The sequence below is a fragment of the Lotus japonicus genome, chromosome 1, assembly GCF_012489685.1.
Source record: "Lotus japonicus ecotype B-129 chromosome 1, LjGifu_v1.2".
Lineage (NCBI taxonomy): Eukaryota > Viridiplantae > Streptophyta > Magnoliopsida > Fabales > Fabaceae > Lotus > Lotus japonicus.
This window is the reverse complement of record NC_080041.1, coordinates 113,106,834-113,124,262: the sequence shown is the minus strand read 5'-3', so window position 1 is coordinate 113,124,262 and position 17,429 is coordinate 113,106,834. Positions and strand designations below refer to the sequence as shown.

General features: G+C 35.4%; 1 protein-coding gene and 2 long non-coding RNA genes across 3 annotated transcripts; 2 read left to right on the top strand and 1 right to left on the bottom strand.

The window, feature by feature from the left end:
- The first annotated feature begins 4,326 nt into the window (after positions 1 to 4,326).
- On the top strand, positions 4,327 to 5,372 carry LOC130719713 (uncharacterized). Its single transcript, XM_057570327.1, has 2 exons — positions 4,327 to 4,755; positions 4,842 to 5,372. Exons 1-2 carry the CDS (start codon positions 4,327 to 4,329, stop codon positions 5,370 to 5,372), a joined length of 960 nt encoding a protein of 319 aa, XP_057426310.1.
- A 9,054-nt stretch (positions 5,373 to 14,426) lies between these two features.
- On the bottom strand, positions 14,427 to 16,473 carry LOC130732462 (uncharacterized). Its single transcript, XR_009017041.1, has 3 exons — positions 16,173 to 16,473; positions 15,693 to 15,798; positions 14,427 to 15,394 (listed from the first exon to the last, which is right to left on the bottom strand). It is a non-coding gene; the product is annotated as an uncharacterized LOC130732462 (long non-coding RNA).
- LOC130732463 (uncharacterized) lies at positions 15,030 to 15,840 on the top strand. Its single transcript, XR_009017042.1, has 2 exons — positions 15,030 to 15,165; positions 15,267 to 15,840. It is a non-coding gene; the product is annotated as an uncharacterized LOC130732463 (long non-coding RNA).
- Positions 16,474 to 17,429: the final 956 nt, after the last annotated feature.

The following is a 17,429-nucleotide window of genomic DNA, read 5'->3' as shown; positions in this document are numbered from 1 at the left end:
AAATGGACAACGTATTATAAAGTTGACGCCTTGATTTTCCCCCAAAATTAAATCTTCAAATTGGGACGGAAAATAAATGTCGTCCCCACATTGGGACATATTATATAAATGCGTCACCAAATTGTGACAAAATACAAATTTCGTCCCAAAAAAAAGATTATTTTTTAAAAAAATAATTGTGACGAATAAGTACTGCTAACTTCGTCACAAATTGGGTCCCAATGTTGGCGCCTTGATTTCCCCCCAAAACTAAATATTTAAATTGGGACGGAATATAAATATCGTCCCCACATTGTGACGATTTATATAATTGCGTCACTAAATTGTGACAGAATAAGAACTCTGTCCCAAAAAAATATTATAATTTTAAAAAATACATGTGACGGAAAGTTATTGCTAACTCCGTCACAAATTGGGACGGAATAATTAGATTATTGCGTCCCAATGTTGGCGCCTTGATTCCCCCCAAAACTAAATATTTAAATTGGGACGGAATATACATATCGTCTCCACATTGCGACGGTTTATATAACTGCGTCACTAAATTGTGACTGAATACAAACTCTGTCCCAAAAAAAAATTATAATTTTGAAAAACATTTGAGACAGAACATTATTGCTTACTCCGTCACAACTTGGGACGGAATAATCTAATTATTTTGTCCCAATGTTGGCGCCTTGATTTCCCTCCAAAACTAAATATTCAAATTGGGACGGAATATAAATATCGTCCCCACATTGCGACGGTTTATATAAACGCGTCACTAAATTGTGACTGAATACAAACTCCGTCCCAAAAAAAAATTATAATTTTAAAAAACATTTGGGACTGAGCATTATTGCTTACTCCGTCACAACTTGGGACGGAATAATTAGATTATTGCGTCCCCAAAATTGGCGCCAAGCTTCCCTCCAAAATAAATGTTTCCATTGGGACGGAATTTTTTTAATTCGTCGCAAATTTGCGACAAATTTCCTAATTTCGTCTCTAAATTGTGACAAAATTTGTATTCCGTCCCAAAATGTTAAATTAAGGTTTTAAAAAACTTTAGCGACAAGAAAGTGTCGCCAAAACCGTCACAAACTAATTATTTTGGGACGGAATTGTTTTCCGTCGCAAAATTCCGTCATAATTTGAGTGTTTTCTAGTAGTGATTTCTGCAAAGTGACTCTAATTTTTTTTTTCCAAATGGTTGTTTTTGGTAGATGTTTAATTTTTTTCTTTTCGTCTTTTTGGTTTTCCTTGAGGTCGTTTCTCGTTTGTTTCCTTTTTACGTGCTTTTGGTGTATCGTCCTTTGTCAAGAGGACTTGTTTCTCAACTTTGATTAACATATTATATCTTTTACTTTAAAAAATTGACTCTAATACAAAGGTAATTAGTTCAAATTAGTAGGAAATGAAAGATGATACATGGGTGACAACGAGTAGGAAGGATATGATGGCGCTGAAGTTGAATATGTCGAAGACGTCTGACAGGGTGAAGTGACATTTTTTGCACAATGTTCTCATTTACATGAGCTTTTCTACGAGTTGAGTGTCCCTCATTATGCAAAGTGCCACTACGGTAAAACTCTCCACTTTGCTTAATGGCCAGCGTACTAAATTCTCGTAGTGCTCACATGACCCACTTTTTGAAAGATGTTATCTACAAAAAATTTCTTTATCAAAATAAGGACAAGTGACGTCGCAGTGCTCACATGACCCATTTTTTGCTCTATCACCAGCCACGTGGTCGGTCTAGTCAGCTGAAAGATGTCCATGTGAATTTTGCGCATCATTTTTAATCCTCCAAAATTTAATTCATCCATTTTAGTCCCCTCATTTTTTCCCCTTCTTCCTCTTCTTCTCACTATTGTTCCATTTATTCCACAACTCACACACACACACACACACACACACACACACACACACACACACACATATATATATATATATGTAAGGCTCAAATGAGAAGGACCATTGCAAAGCAAGAAATGTCAAAACCCGAAGAAAAGCCAATTGAAACACACAAGGCAAATTCATCAAGTGTTATCATCTGGCATCGTCCATACAACCATAGTTTGATCGCTCTAGTTTAACATGCCTTTGCTTATAGTTTGGATTGTCCAGAAGCATCATCGTCTTCCAGTTATAATGATCAAAGAATACTATCGTCTGACCTGAACACCTATAGAAAGAAATTCTATCACAAGGGGAACTACAATAATGTAGAGTGAACTAAGCAAATGATAGTTCGACTATCCACTGAAGAAATTGAAGTAAAGGACTAAACTGCACTCACATGTGACTACCCAACCTCATAAGAGTACAACATTTAGTATCATCTACATGAGTTCACCCTAAGCTAATCTGTAGCACCTGAACTCCTGAGCTTGCTTGGGTGAGTGGTGGGATGATAAATACAAAGCTATCAAGTCATCAGAAAGCTATGAAGCGTGTTTATATGCCAAAAGGAGAAAAGTCTTATCTGGCATTTAGCTTCAGTGGTCAAGAAGCTCTCTAAGGTCAAACAAGTCTGAGCACTCTCGACTGAAAAGAAGCAACAAAGTACAACTCACAACTATCTTGGACAATAAAGATAAGTCTACATCCATCAAACACAAATCAACAACTGACATCATAGTACTTGTAGTCAGAATGTCTCTTTTTACACTCTAACGTCCACTGCAACCTACTTAGCGCATCATGCTCCGTGCAACAGTCATATGTTCAAGACTAAGTATAAATGAAATACGAATAAGAAACTGAAGAGTGACGGTTGAAGCTGATGAGAATGTGATAGAGAGGGAGATAGATAAAAGAATGAAAGAAAAGAAAATGAGATGGAAAATGTAAGAAGCAATAGAGCAAAAAGAAAAGAGAAGGTGAGATAGAAAAGGAGAATATGATCAAAAGAAGAAATTGAGATTGCGAGAACATGAGATAGATCAAATATGAAGCAGAGTGAAGAAAGGAAGATGAAGAGAAATATATGAAAGAAATCTCATGCACAAATTGAGGGGGAACTTACTCAATGAATCATGAAATGTATCATCTACATTAGTTCACACATGCTAAAATAATTCATCAACATATGAAGCATGTAACAAGAAGAAGTGGCTCTTTGAAGCAGGGGTTCTATTCACACAAGTTTATGTGCTTAGAAGACCTCAAGAGAAAGAGCAAGAGGAGAAGAAAAAAAGAAGCATGGCTGAACTGAATTCAATACATCATCTATGCCTGTGCTTAGAAGAGCAAGAGTGAAGAGAAAATAAAAATGATTAAATGAATAAGATACAAGTTCTAAGCCTCAAAGAGAAAAGTGATGAGTAATCTTGATCATAAGTCTACAATGTATACCCTGCCAATTAGTCAAGTTATGGAGGTAAAGGATTGAGAGCACTTCTATTTCATCAGCTCTATCCTATACAACTAGATGTCAATATTTCCTTGTTGAATTTGTAAACATCTCTCAAGTCTGCATGAACTAAAATTCATATGCGAATTTGTAATTCCTTGTGCCTTAAGAAGCATGGAAAAAGAATACTTGTAAGTGCCTGAAGAGGCATATCAAAAGAATACTTGGTTATGCCTGGAGAGGCATGAGAAAAGAATACTTGGTTGTTCCTAGAGAGGCATGAGAAAAGAATACTTGGTTGTGCCTGAAAATGCATGGTAAAATAATATTTGTAAGGAGAAGTCCTGAGAATACTTGTAAGGAGAAGTCCTTTATACTTGATAGTGAAAACCTTGGTAGTTTTCAAAGACCAGACGTAGCCTTCTAACTTTAGGTGAACCAGGATAAAATCATGTGTGTACACTGCTCGCTGCCCTCTAAACTACCTCTACCTTCTGTACTGCACTTATAGACGATACATTCACCTAAAGCTATCGGTAGAACACCATGAAGGATTTAGTCAATCGTGATCGAATTTCATAGACACAATCCAACCCCGCGTGTTGTGTTCCTGTGGTTTTTCTCAATATATGCTTATTTTTTCCCGATGAATAATAAATCTAGTATGAGGGGTGATGCTTTAGTTTAAGGTAGAGAATATTGTCAGGCTAGAAAAACACTTACAAAAGACTTATATTTACCTTACTCAAAAGAACTAGTGGGGGTTTAAATTCTGCAACTTCACATGTATGAAACTCGGTTATGGTCAATTATACCCACCCTTTGGGAGACATATATGCTTAAGGTAGCGTTTGGTAGACAGGTGGGAACGGAACGGAACATGACATATGTGTCATGTTCTGTGTTTGACATGCTTTTAAGAGGGAACGGTACAGGACAAAAGGGTGTTGGAACAGGACATTTTGGTTCTCTAAAAAAAGGTGGAACGGATGGGAACAAAACAGAACACTCTATTAAAAAAAATTACACAGACAAAATTACCCCTAGGTATATACTCTCATTCACACTTGACTCTTCTCATTCTCGATCAAACCTTGTTGGATCCAAAGAAGAGTCGTAGCTGGACTTTGATAGAAGAGGAGAATCTTATGAATATTTTACAAGAATTGGTTGTTGAAGGTCAGAAACAACCAAATGGAAAATTTAAAGCAGGAGCACATGAGACAACTGTCCAAAGAATGAGAGCTAGAATGCAAGGTATTGACATTACTTCTAAACATGTGGTGAATAAGTTGAAACGGTGGAACGCAAAATATGTTGCAGTGTTTGACATGATAAATACAAGTGGATTTGGATGGGACGAGGCTAGGAAATGTGCTATAGTTGATAGCCCAGAAGTGTTGCAACAATATTTAGCGGTATGCGTTTATGTTTAAGTATCTATATTATTTAGGAAATCATAATTCTATTATTTTTTTAACTTTATTTTTCCTTTATATTTTAGCATCACTCGAGAGCTCAAAATGTTGTCAACAAACCTTATCCTGAATTTGAGAAGATGCAAATCATATTTGGAAAGGATCGTGCTGATGGTCACATTGCTGAGTCATTTGTTGATGCTGTGGAAAATACTAAACAGGAAAATGATTTAGGCAATGGGGCCACTCAAGAAGAGAGTGAGATTCCTATTAACTCACCTCCACCTGTTAGTGCTCCAGGATCATCCTCAGTGTCTCGAGCTTCAAAAAAACGTGCTAGAGAAAATGATAGATTAATAGCATGTGTTGAAGCTTTTGCTACAAGTGTTGCAACGGCAAATAATAATATGACAATGGTGGCTCAACGCTTTGCACCTCCAAACCAAGAGCATGACTTGGTTGCAGATGAACTCAAAAAGATGAACTTAACTCGTGTTGATCGTATTGAAGAAACCATTAAGATAGCAAAATGTCCTACACTTACAGGGTTGTTTCTTAAGATGGATGGAGAAGACAGAGATGAATTCGTTAATAACATTCTCACGGATTCCAACTAGATGCTATGAAGGAAGACATTTATGGATTTGGTTATGTTTTTTTGGTGCAAACATTATTATGGTGTTTTGATTTACTTCTTATTAAAACTTTTATTTTATTTTGGTGACAGTAGAACAATATCTATTGTTATGATACTTTTGATGAATTGAAATTTCACTTCAAATAGTTTTTTTTAGTATCCAACAAGAACCAAAAAGAGCCAATATTCACCATGTATCTGTGTTGTTAGAATGGTTTAAAAACATCTCAAGCTTTGTAGGTATGTGGATGAAATTAAGCTAGAACAATGTTTTAAGAAATTTATTGACATCACGTAGATAATGATTGTAATTTATAAGTTTAATTATATATTTTTTGTTTATATTTTAATCTAAAATAATTTTTGAAATTATATATGAAAAGGGTATATGTGTAATTAACTGTATGGTTTTGTTCTGTTTCACGTGCACCAAACACAGAACAGAACATAATTGTCCTGTCCTGTGTTTACCAAACACACTGCACAGAACATTATTGTCCTGTTCCGTTCTGTCCCGTCCTGTCCCGTTCCGTTCTGTCCTGTTCCGTTCCGCTGCCAAACGCTACCTAATAGTCATATCATGCACGGCTGATATGCTTCAACTTGCATATTGAATTGCCAACATTATAAATTAATCTTCATTAAAAACTACCAAGTACATAAAATTCTCCTTTTCCAACATTAATTATCATAATGTCAATTTGATGGAAATAATCAATTGTCATTTAACTCACATAAACAACTTTTAAATTGTCCATTTTGTTTGTGATCTTACAATGCATAAGAAATGTTGAGGTGACTAATTTGTTGCTAAGTATGTGAAAGTTCTATATGTGATCTTACAGTTGGTGCTTATCTGTTGCTTTTAGGAAATAGTTTGTGTTTTTCTAGCACAATAAGAAGCATTATTGTATTAAAACTGTGAGCTAAAACTTAAAATGGACATGTAGCCCACCTTAAGTTTTTGTCTCGAATTAAATTTAAGTTTTTTTCAGATTTGATTTACCTTTTTCATCAAAAGGTCAAGCAAATGAGGCTTCTTTCAACATCTAATATTATGCGGCTCTTTGTTTTAATTTTGGTTTTATTCAAATTTTTTTAATTTATGCTCTTTATTATTAAAAAATCCTCAAAAAATTACAAATAATGCAACCGAAAAAGAGGAAGAAAAGGCCCAATGGCAAAAAAAAACATAGAAAGAAGGGCTGACATCAGGGCCCAAGGAAGGAAGAAGCTAGGAGCTTCTAGAGGGCGCGTGTGGCCGGATGAGAAGGGAAAGGCACGGGCAGAATGGTAATTTTGACCAAGATGAGGGCAAAATAGTAAATTCAAACTTGAGAAACCCTAGCCCTATTTAAGCTACGCTTATGACTTAGAATTGGAAAAGGGGAGGAGCCGACCCTAATAATTCATCAGATTTCTCCTTCCTTTCCTAAATCCCTAAACACCACTCATCTTCCACTCCAAACTCGCACTGCCGCTGCCTCCGTCCATGGCCTCGGTTGCGCCACAACTATTTCCTCCCCTTCCCTGAGACCTTGCCACTACCACCATGTCTCTTTCTCCATTAGATCGCAACACCACCACCGCTCTCGTACCCCCTCAGCCGTGTCGCCACTTTTCTCTTTCAGGATCCACCATCACCGCCACTCATATTCACCATTCCTGATCCATCACACTACCACCACGGTCCTTCTCTTTCCAGATCGCGTCACCGCCGCCGCCTTTCCTCATTCCAGATCTCACTTCCTCTACCTCTTGCAACCTTGCACTGTCACCATCACCTTCTCCTTTTTCAATTTCAACACTGCCTCCTCTCGTTCTCTCTAATTCCACTAACTCCGCAGCTTATTCTCTTCGCGACCTTGGTTACGACAAGCCCCCACAAGAACTACTAGTAGTAGTTTCTCCCAGAATTAATCCTCAGTCCAAAAATTACCGTGTATCCAGGTACATGCACTAAACATAACCTTCCTATGATGATATAATAAACTCCAAATATAAATTTACCGTATAAACTAGAGATTTTTTGTTTGTTGAAAACAATTAGGCAAATGTGATAAAAGCTTCCTTACTATGTATTATACGTGCCATCAAACCTTTTGATGATCTATACATAAAACTCAAGCCGAAACTCATCCAAAAAAAAAAGAAAAACTCTTCTACTATTTTTTTTCTTGTCTTGATCACATATGAAGCAACTCCTATCCTTGTTACTCATATTGGTTTTGTAGTTGTTTCTGGTGTCTTAATTTTAAAATGGGTAGCTCCAAAGTGGTTATGCTGCTTTTCTTTCATTCATTCATCTATACCGCTCATTCAGTTCCATTCATTCTCCTACATGGTAGGGGATATATTCTTTTTTCTCCCTTGTTGTTTCAATTCTTTTCCCTTTTCCTCATAGATTCCTCATTGTGACTTGTTTGATAATGGGTTCACCTCAGAGCTTTTTCTTATTCTTTTCTAAAATATAAACCCTTTATTGACTTTTTATGGTTCATTTATACTTTTCCAAATTGAATTTAATTCACCCTAATGATATACTCATTTTGTTTGAACCACAACCATAATATACTCATTTTGTTTTTGAACTTCGTGTTAGGCGTTGGAATTGGCTGCATGACTTGAACAGTCAGAAACATGCTTAATATTCTAGATACCATGCTACCATGTTCACTTTCCTTGTTATGTGAGTATGTGACTAAGAATATGTTGATTCATGTTCATAATCAATTCAGCTACAAGAAAGCTACTAGGATTAGCTTCTCCTAGAATCAATTCTCATTTCAACGTGAAAATTAATCATGTATTCAAATACATGCGCTGAACTTAACCTCCCTTAGTATACATATGATCAAATCTTCCCTTAATTACTACGCATTTTATGTGCCCTCAAACCTTTAGTGATCTATTCAACTAGATGTTTAAACACATCTAAAACCTTTTGACTAAGAGCATGTTCATTCACATTCACATCTTCCAGACGAACTCTGTTCCTACAAAAGGAGTAGCTTCTCCCATAATCAATTATCTTTTCAACGTGAAAATTCATCGTGTATAACCTCCTAAAGCTGATGTAGTAAATTCCAAATCTAAGATATATATGCAAGGTGAGTATGCATCTGATATGAACTTACTTACCATATAAGATTTTGAAGACAACAAGGTACATGTGATGAAAGCTTCCCTTACTGAAAATTTTATGTGCCACCAAACCTATTGATGATATATAAAACTCAAAAGTTGTAAAATATGAAAACATCTGAAACTATTGTTGTTACTAGTCTAAACAGATCTGGAACTTCTGCGGTTGTAGTTCTTGTTGCTGGTATCTGAATTGGTTTGAAAATGGGTAACTCCAAGGTGCCTTTTGATGCTTTCTTTCTTGCATTGATCGCGAGCAGTCATTCAACTCCATTCATTCTTATACAAGGTGGGTGCTATTTTACATCCACCTTGTATAAGAATGAATGGAGTTGAATGACTGCTCGCAATCAATGCAAGAAATAATAGCATCAGAAGGCACCTTGGAGTTACTCATTTTCAAACCAATTCAGATACCAGCAACAAGAACTACAAACCCAAAAGTTCCAGATCTATTTGCATGAGTAACAACATTAATTTCAGATGTTTTCATATTTGTTTCAGCTTCTGAGTTTTATATATCATCAAAAGGTTTGATGATGATACATAGATTTTGCAGTAAGGGAAGCTTTGATCACATGTACGTACCTTGCCGTCTTCAAAATCTTATATGATAAGTAAGTTCATACCGGATGCATACTCACCTTGCATATATATCTCAGATTTGGGGTTTACGACATCATAATTGAGAGGTTATACACTCTGAATTTTCACGTTGAAAAGAAGGCTGATTATGGGAGAAGCTACTCGTTTTGTAGAAGCAGAATTGGTTCTAGAAGATGTGAATGTGAATCAACATGCTCTTAGTAAAAATGTTTTAGATGTGTTTACACTTTTAGTTTGATAGATCATTAAAGGTTCGAGGGCACATAAAATATGTAGTACTTAAGGGAAGATTTGATCACATATATGATAAGGGAGGTTGCGTTTAGTGCATGTGTTTGGATACCTGACAATTTTTCACGTTGAAAGGAGAATTGAATGTTGGAGAAGCTTTTCCTAGGAGTTGAATAGATTTTTGAGATGAATCAACATGTTCTTAGTCACATACTCACATAAGAAGGAAAAGGAACATGGTAGCAGACTATCTGATTAAAGTGGGGCTGCAAAATAGAAAAAATATGGAGATTTGAAAGGCCCTTCCACCTTGCATGAATGCTCATACTTTTTTTTTTGAATAGTATGAATGCTCATACTTTATATCATGAGATGTCTTCGTTTGGTTTTTCCTTTTTAATTCTTTTCTTGTTTTGGTTTTTTTTGTTCTGTTGTTTTGTTTCAGTTCTTTCATTACACTTTTAATCATCTGATTTATTGATTTGGCAGTTTTTATTTCCTCACACCATAAAAAAGTTTATACAACTATATATGTACAAATACCAAAAATAAATACAGAGAATGAAGAATGATAAATCACCCCTCATTGTCCCAGCTGCTTCTAAATAAAAGATTTCATCAGTTTCCCACACTGAGTGGTTGATTATCTTCAAGTCCTAGAATAAATTAGTTTCAAGCAACAAACACACATAAACAATGATATTTATATTCAAGAATAATGCATTAGGAAAATAAAAGTAAACAAGATAAAACAGACTTTTTTACTTGGCTGGTGTAATTTTTAAAAAAATTTACCAAACTAGTGCAACTTTTGATTTAATTACACAATTGGTGTAAATCGCCACTTAAAGTGGCGATACCTCTTTATTTTTTAATTTTTTTTTGATAAAATCGCCACTTGCAGTGGCGACACCATAAATTTTTTTTATGACTCTGCTCGTTAGTGACGGACAAAATTCCGTCGCTAATAATTTTGCGACGGAAATATCTACACTCTAATATCCGTCGCTAATATTGTTTGTCATTATTCACTAGGATTTTGTGACGAATAGCTTCGTCGCAAACAAAATTGCGTCGCTAAACAGTTTGCGACGGATGTATTCTCTCTTTACCTTCCGTCACTAATACCTTTCATATTATAATACGCTAGGATTTTGTGACGGATTTCTTCCGTCACTAAAAATGAAAGTAAAAAAAAAATTGGGTGTCGCCACTGCCAGTGGCGATTTCTATAGAAAAAAAAAGAAAAAAAAAAGATATCGCCATTGAAAGTGGCGATTTACACTAATTGTGTAATTAAATCAAAAGTTGCACTAGTTTGGTAATTTTGTTTTCAAATTACACTAACCAAGTAAAAAAGTCTAGTCGATAAAACATTATAAGTCCTGGTACTTGACTCTTTTAGAGTTTGATACAAGACAACGTCCTCTAGGTCACAGATTCGTTCATCCAGTTCTCGCATCACCAAGCCATCTCAATCTCAATGACATTACAATTTTCACTATTAAACAATATCATAGACAAATATGCATGAACAACACAAACTCAACAAACCACCACCTTACATACATTCATCTCTATCCTGCAAATATTATGGAAGGTTGCAAACTAGTAAAGATCAAATGCACCTTAGTCAAGAGTTTAAATTGAGCATGCACTTCATCGTTGATGAAAAGGGAGGAGTTTCTAACCAAAACTCAACAACCTAAAGACCTAAAGAGAGGCTGGGACAAAGAATATTGGGAGGAGTCTCAAATTCAGTAAGCTCGATAGGCTAAACAGGCTGGGGTAAAGAATTTCGGGACAAGTCCCAGATTCAGTAAACTCAACTGCCCGAAAAAGCTGGAACAAAGAATACTAAGGAGGCTTGGGAAAGAATACTCATCAAGTTTGGAGAGGCTTGGTAAAGAATACTTGGAGATGAGTCACAATAGTTTGCAGCCGTGGCCCAAAAAAATTCTCTAAAAATTATGGGTGCACCAACACATTTTCTTGGGATTGAATTCATTCCCACAGACAGTGGCATGTTCCTCATGCAACATCATTATATTCGAGATCTACTTCACTCTACCAACATGGAGAATGCAAAGCCGATTGCTACTTCGATGTCAACCACATATTCCCTTAACTACCTATTGGATGACCTGCGACACTACTGAATCCAGGCGAATCATTGGCTCTCTTCAATATCTTTTAATGACTCGTCCTGACATCTCTTTTTGTGTTAACATGTTATCTCAATTTATGCATAGGCCAACTGATTTGCACATGCAGGCAGCAAAGAGAGTCCTCCAAAATTTGTTACTGCTTTACTCTATATATTGTAATCTGTACTCAATTCATTTATCAAGGAAAATATACATTCAGCCATTTTCTACAGTCCTTCCATATGAATGTTGTCTTTCCATTTGATATTTCAATAGAGATATCTAGTCAATTTCTCAAATTACCATTATAAGCAACCAAGAAAAAGAAAAGAGATGATTTGGTTGCCCAAAGGGCCAATTATAATTATAATAGAAGGTGATTACGAGGGACTTCTGGTAGAATGGATTGCACATGGGAAGCTACTCATGGGTACTCCCTCCATCCCAGTTAGCTTTTCTCCTTGCGAGGAGCCTAGGACCCATATGTCAGTGGTTACACTTTTTAATTATATATTTACTTATTTAGTCTTCATATACGTTTTTGGTTTTACTTTTTCTTTTCTTCTTTTTAAATGTTTGACCAGTAATTGTTTCTCTTTTGTTTCTCGTTTGGTTTGGACTTCAATGATTATTCCTTTCAAAAGCAAAAGAAACAGTAAGACCATTTTTTTTTTCTTTTACTGGATTACATGTACCTCCACATATATAAAAAAATGAACATGTGTGAATTACAGGGAAATTGATATTTAAGGATTAAGATGGTGATAAAATGACTACTATATAATAAATATTCACGTTTCAGAATTTGCTTCAAGAAATTTGTGAGAAGGATATATTAACATACATAAAAATCAACGGTTTTCCATTTGATTCTTTTAATTAATTAAACTTTTACATTATTTGCTTCTTCCGGCCAAATGACCACTTAACTCACTATCGTTCTGGCCAACCTTAAAGGCTCAGAATTGAGTGAAGTTAGACTGATCGGTGATGCGCATCTAACATGCATAATTTTTGTGTATTGTCGGTGGATACAAATTCAAACCATATTTTATATTTATATGAATCTAGTATCCATACCTTCATATTGTTTCAGACTGAGATACCTAAGGAGGAACTGATGCAATATGTCACCAAATTGAGCAGATGAAAGGCCAAGTCATATAAGACTCAAGAAGCAAGTAAATAATAGTGGACGGCTTCGTTATCGTTGGATAAAATAATGGCCCTAATGTAATGATGTAACAGGGTACCTCATAGTAGCTAATGTCAACCCCCACAAGATGAAAATTATTGCCTTTAATAAGCTTTTTGCCCGACAGAACAGAAACATAAAGGCACTCAACCAGTAGAGAAAACGCCAATTGCACACGAGTTTCAACCCATCAAAACACAAAAGCTCACTTGGAAAAGGAAGAACCAAAGCGCGCACTATCAATAAAAATGAGTTAAGGCCATTTCATAATTCATATTAACAACCGCAAGTTACTCATTCTATCACAAAAGCTTTACGAGCTGTATGTAAATTTACACACTACCAACAAAATTGCACACAGCTAAGACACTCTGGCCTCGCTTCATGTGCATGCAATTGTGACAAATAATAGTGTAAGTTACACTTTCCATTCCAAAATTGATGTACCAATTAAGTGCATTGGGGTTAACCAAATGAATTGTTAAGGCTAATAATTGGGGAATCCGATGTAACCATATATACCTTTGTTTCAATTCATGGGCTTAACAAACAAATTAAATTTCAGTTAAAAGGTTTTATTATTTAGTAGTAGTATTCATGAGTATGGATGTCAATGGGTATGGGTGAGCATGAGTAGTATATCTAGCACCCGCTCCGCAAGTAAAAATCTGTACTCATACCCCTGCTCCATACCCACATGGATATCCATTAAGTAAGTTTTAAACGGATTTTAAAAGATACGTGGATATTCATGGATTCTCATGGGCATATATGGATTCAAGGATGTTCAAATGAAAATAATATTAAAAATTTAATTCAAGATTAGACTAAGAACCTATGCGCAAAGGTGAATACTTCTTTTCTTCTCACTTTTTTTTGTTTAAGGGCTTCTTTTTACCATTATCATTGTAAAAGTCATTAGAGATTACACTCAACATACATCTCTTGCTATATACATGGGGCATTTTAGTATTTTAAATATAGGGTGGGTGAGTATCAATACTGCAATATCCGTACCTACTCAATTACTAAGTGGACAGTGAAAATATCCATTAAATAAATTCGTGGGTGCGGGTAATTTTACCCATAACGAGTTTTTATCCACGAGTATCCGCGAGTGTGGATAATTTTGACATCTCTATATGTATGGAAGATTCGATCTTATATAATTAAATTAAATATGTTCCAGGTCTCTCACATATGATATAAGGTCAATTTCAAATATAGGTCCTTATAATTTTTTTTATGCATTTTAGTTCTTTACAACAAAAAAAAATTGTGCAAGTCCAAATCACTATTTAGTGCTTACATTGCCATATTTTATTCTAGTTATCAACATCCTACATAACAAATCACTCATCAACATCATTTTTTCACTGATGTTGAAAAACTTAAGAGAGATAGTGCGAGAACAATTCACAACGTTGCTACTTCAGAAAATTCTTCACGTGATTTGAAACCCAATTTTTGACTAACTAGTCGCATAAGATGACTATGACTAATTAACGTAAAACAATTATCGAGCGAGTCGCTAAGGAAGTATCTAGACTAGTTTGCTGACGTGAGTTCTTCCGTAGTAAAGTAAACTATGCATATGTCTTAGAGATTATAACTCTTTATAACAATAGCCTCAAAAGATTCCTGCCTCTTACTTCTTTTATAATGGCCTCAATTTGCTTCACAGAATTTGGAAGTGTGTCTCCAACAGCTTTCTCTATGGTCTATGACCAAAATGTCAAAGCAGTTAAGATGAAATTAGATTAATAAAAAAGTTAGAGATGTTTAAAAAAAAACTAACAAGAACCATACATTATATATACAACACCTTTAGAGTCATTCCAGTGGGCTTATCCTTTAGAAGAGATATTAACATGCCCTGCAAATCTATTGGTTTCAATCCAATATTTCCTTTGCCTCCTGGTGTCTTCCTAGCTCATAGCATTGCTTGTTTTGGCAGGGATTTCTTTCTCAGCAACAGCATTAGTACCTTGTTTGCAATCATTTGTGATGGCACAACATCATCAAGGTTCTTAGAGATATTCACAGTTCCCAGTGGAAAGGGTGAAGCAGCCCGTGGAGATGGAAGAGGAGAAGAATGTCTACCCTTGGTAGCAGTACTTGTTGACGTCAATCCAGGTTTATGGGAAGATTTTTGGGGGCCTCGAACTACGAAAAAGTTCCAGATATTACAGATAAACCACATGAGCTAACAAAGATTTATAGGAAGGGTTTCAATACTGCTATGTGGTGTCAACTTAAGATTGATTGAAATTAAATAGTGTTAGAACTTGGAAAGATGCAAATTTTAATCACCCGGAAGAGTCTCCACTTGGAAAGATTTATAGGACTCGATCATGCCTTGACTCCCTATGCATTGATGCTAGCTAGTTGTAGTTTGTTGAAACAAGTCACCGATCACAGCCTCGCTTTGAAACTTCGCCTTGATATATGTAACACTTCTTTTTCTTTTCTTTTCTGGCTTCTTCTTCTTCTTCAGTGATTCAAATTGCTGGAATTCATGGTTTTCTTGGCAATGCATGTCAATTTTCAGGGACCTACCTCATCAACTACCTAGCGACCAGAGGACCTTAGTTGCAGCCTTTTGTGACTGCTTCTTTGATCCAACTTTTGTGTCGACTCACGAAATTTGGATGGTTTGATAATGATCGATTTCGGGACCTGGTCAAAGAATCAATGAACTTCTTGAGTCAGGTGATGTGAAGTGCATCTATTACTGGATTGCTATAGGAAAAATGATTTGTGCCATTTTAACCGCAAATATAAAAGATCATCTCATACCAAATGCATAAAACTAGAAGGCTTTGGCAGAACAAAATACAGCAGTGAGTGATAAGAAGATAGCCATGCCCAACACCATCAAGAAAGTTTTTCCAAGTTTCTCAGCTCAAATCTCAACCACGTTATAGAATAGCAATTTGAAGATTTCTTAAAAAAATAGAAGCAAAAGAAGAATTACCCTCCACAGCAGCTAATGCCTTTATTTGGCTCTTCATAGATGGGTTACCCGGCTCTAAGACAATGGCGATCGTCAATTTGGAGAAGAGAGTTCTATACATCATATACTATCACAATTCACAGCAAGGAAAGTAATATAAGAAACAAAATCATTGAGTTCTATGAAACCTGAGCAACCTATTTAGCTAAGGAAATATACAGACAAGATAATCAAGAGTTTAACACTAAAAATAGAATATATTCTAAACCAAGAAATTTGTAGGTCATTAGGTCAAATAGCTGAGCAGAACATCATCGATAGTTCATTTACCTTTTAAAAAAATAAATGACACTGTATATTGCATGACATTACATAGTAGAAAATTAACAGAACTATACCAGAAGGGAAGGAAAGCAGTAAGGACAATGGAAATTAATATCGACTGTTACTCCTATCCTTGGGATACTCTGAATCAAAAAGATGTAACTGTTGGAAACTTACATGTGTGTAATTAACATTAGAGTGGGTTTGCTTTGTATGCAGTTATTCAGTTAAGGTTGTTGGTGATGAGGTTGCAACAGTTATACATTCTGCCACTCCATCCTTCATCCTAATTCTGATAGAGCTCCGGCCGCTAACCAGTTCAGTTAGATGCTATAACTAACTGCAAGGAGTCTAGGACAGCAGTCAACTGTTGGGTTATTGATAACAGAACCCTCTCTCCCTTATTTTTCCTAGCATATATCTTTGTGATGGGGGTCTGCTAACAAAATCCATAACTCTTCTCAGTCAATAAGAATCAACAAACCCAAATTTAAATGGTCTACTACATATGGTCCTTATTAAATAATCAAATACATGTGACAGAATCCTAAAAGAAATAGAAAACAGTAAAATGTATGAAAAGTGAAAACTTCATTCAAAGCTAAGCTTCAGTATTATTACCCTAGTAATTGCTTGAAAGTTATCATATTTGAGGTTTATGGCATACTTCTAAAATTTGAATAGACGAGTGCAATACTCTGAGAGCGTTTCCACTAGTTACCAACTAACAAATATATTAATATAATTCTTAATAGATATATCATGTGCATTTTCACATTGATGCAAGCAATAACAAATTAACAAGGAAAAAGAGATGAAGAGAGTGTAAGATGATAGCAAGCTGAAGACAAGATTTTCGTAGTGCTTAGAGAATAATAAAAGACTATGACTTGAGCTTGAGTTCAGGTTCCTTTGACCGCATCTTAACTTGCTTCTTAGTTGACTCGTCCAAGATACGCTGCACATTGGCAGGCACACCCAGATTCAACAAGCAAACCATTTTTAAAACTTAAAAACAGCTGTATATTAATTAAAATGATTTATAACGCAAATATTACAATAAAATATTAGTTTATGTAATAAACTCATCAATCAATAAAAAACATAAGTAAGAATCATATTTAAATTTAAGTTCAGATCAAAATTCACTTCAAAAACACAACTTACAAATTAATACTACCCCCCTTATTTTCATTACGCTACAATGTAAGTAACCTACTTCACTATTGTTAATTAAAACCATATTGCTTGAAAATTTAATTTTAAAGATCAAATTACTGAAGCATGTTCAATCTCCCGAAACCTATCTATGGCACTACCCACAGGGCGTGTTATCCAACCTAATTCTCAAATGCGAGGTGAGACAGGTTGGCTCGTTTTGGTTAAGTTAATGGCGCTACATGACAGGGCGGGATGGGTTAACCCGTTTCTATA

Bases quoted from the DNA above. Each gene is read 5' to 3' on its own strand.
- LOC130719713 (XM_057570327.1), top strand. From the start codon at position 4,327: ATGGGAACAAAACAGAACACTCTATTAAAAAAAATTACACAGACAAAA. The intron at 4,756-4,841 runs GTATGCGTTTAT...TTTATATTTTAG, and splicing joins TGTTGCAACAATATTTAGCG to CATCACTCGAGAGCTCAAAA.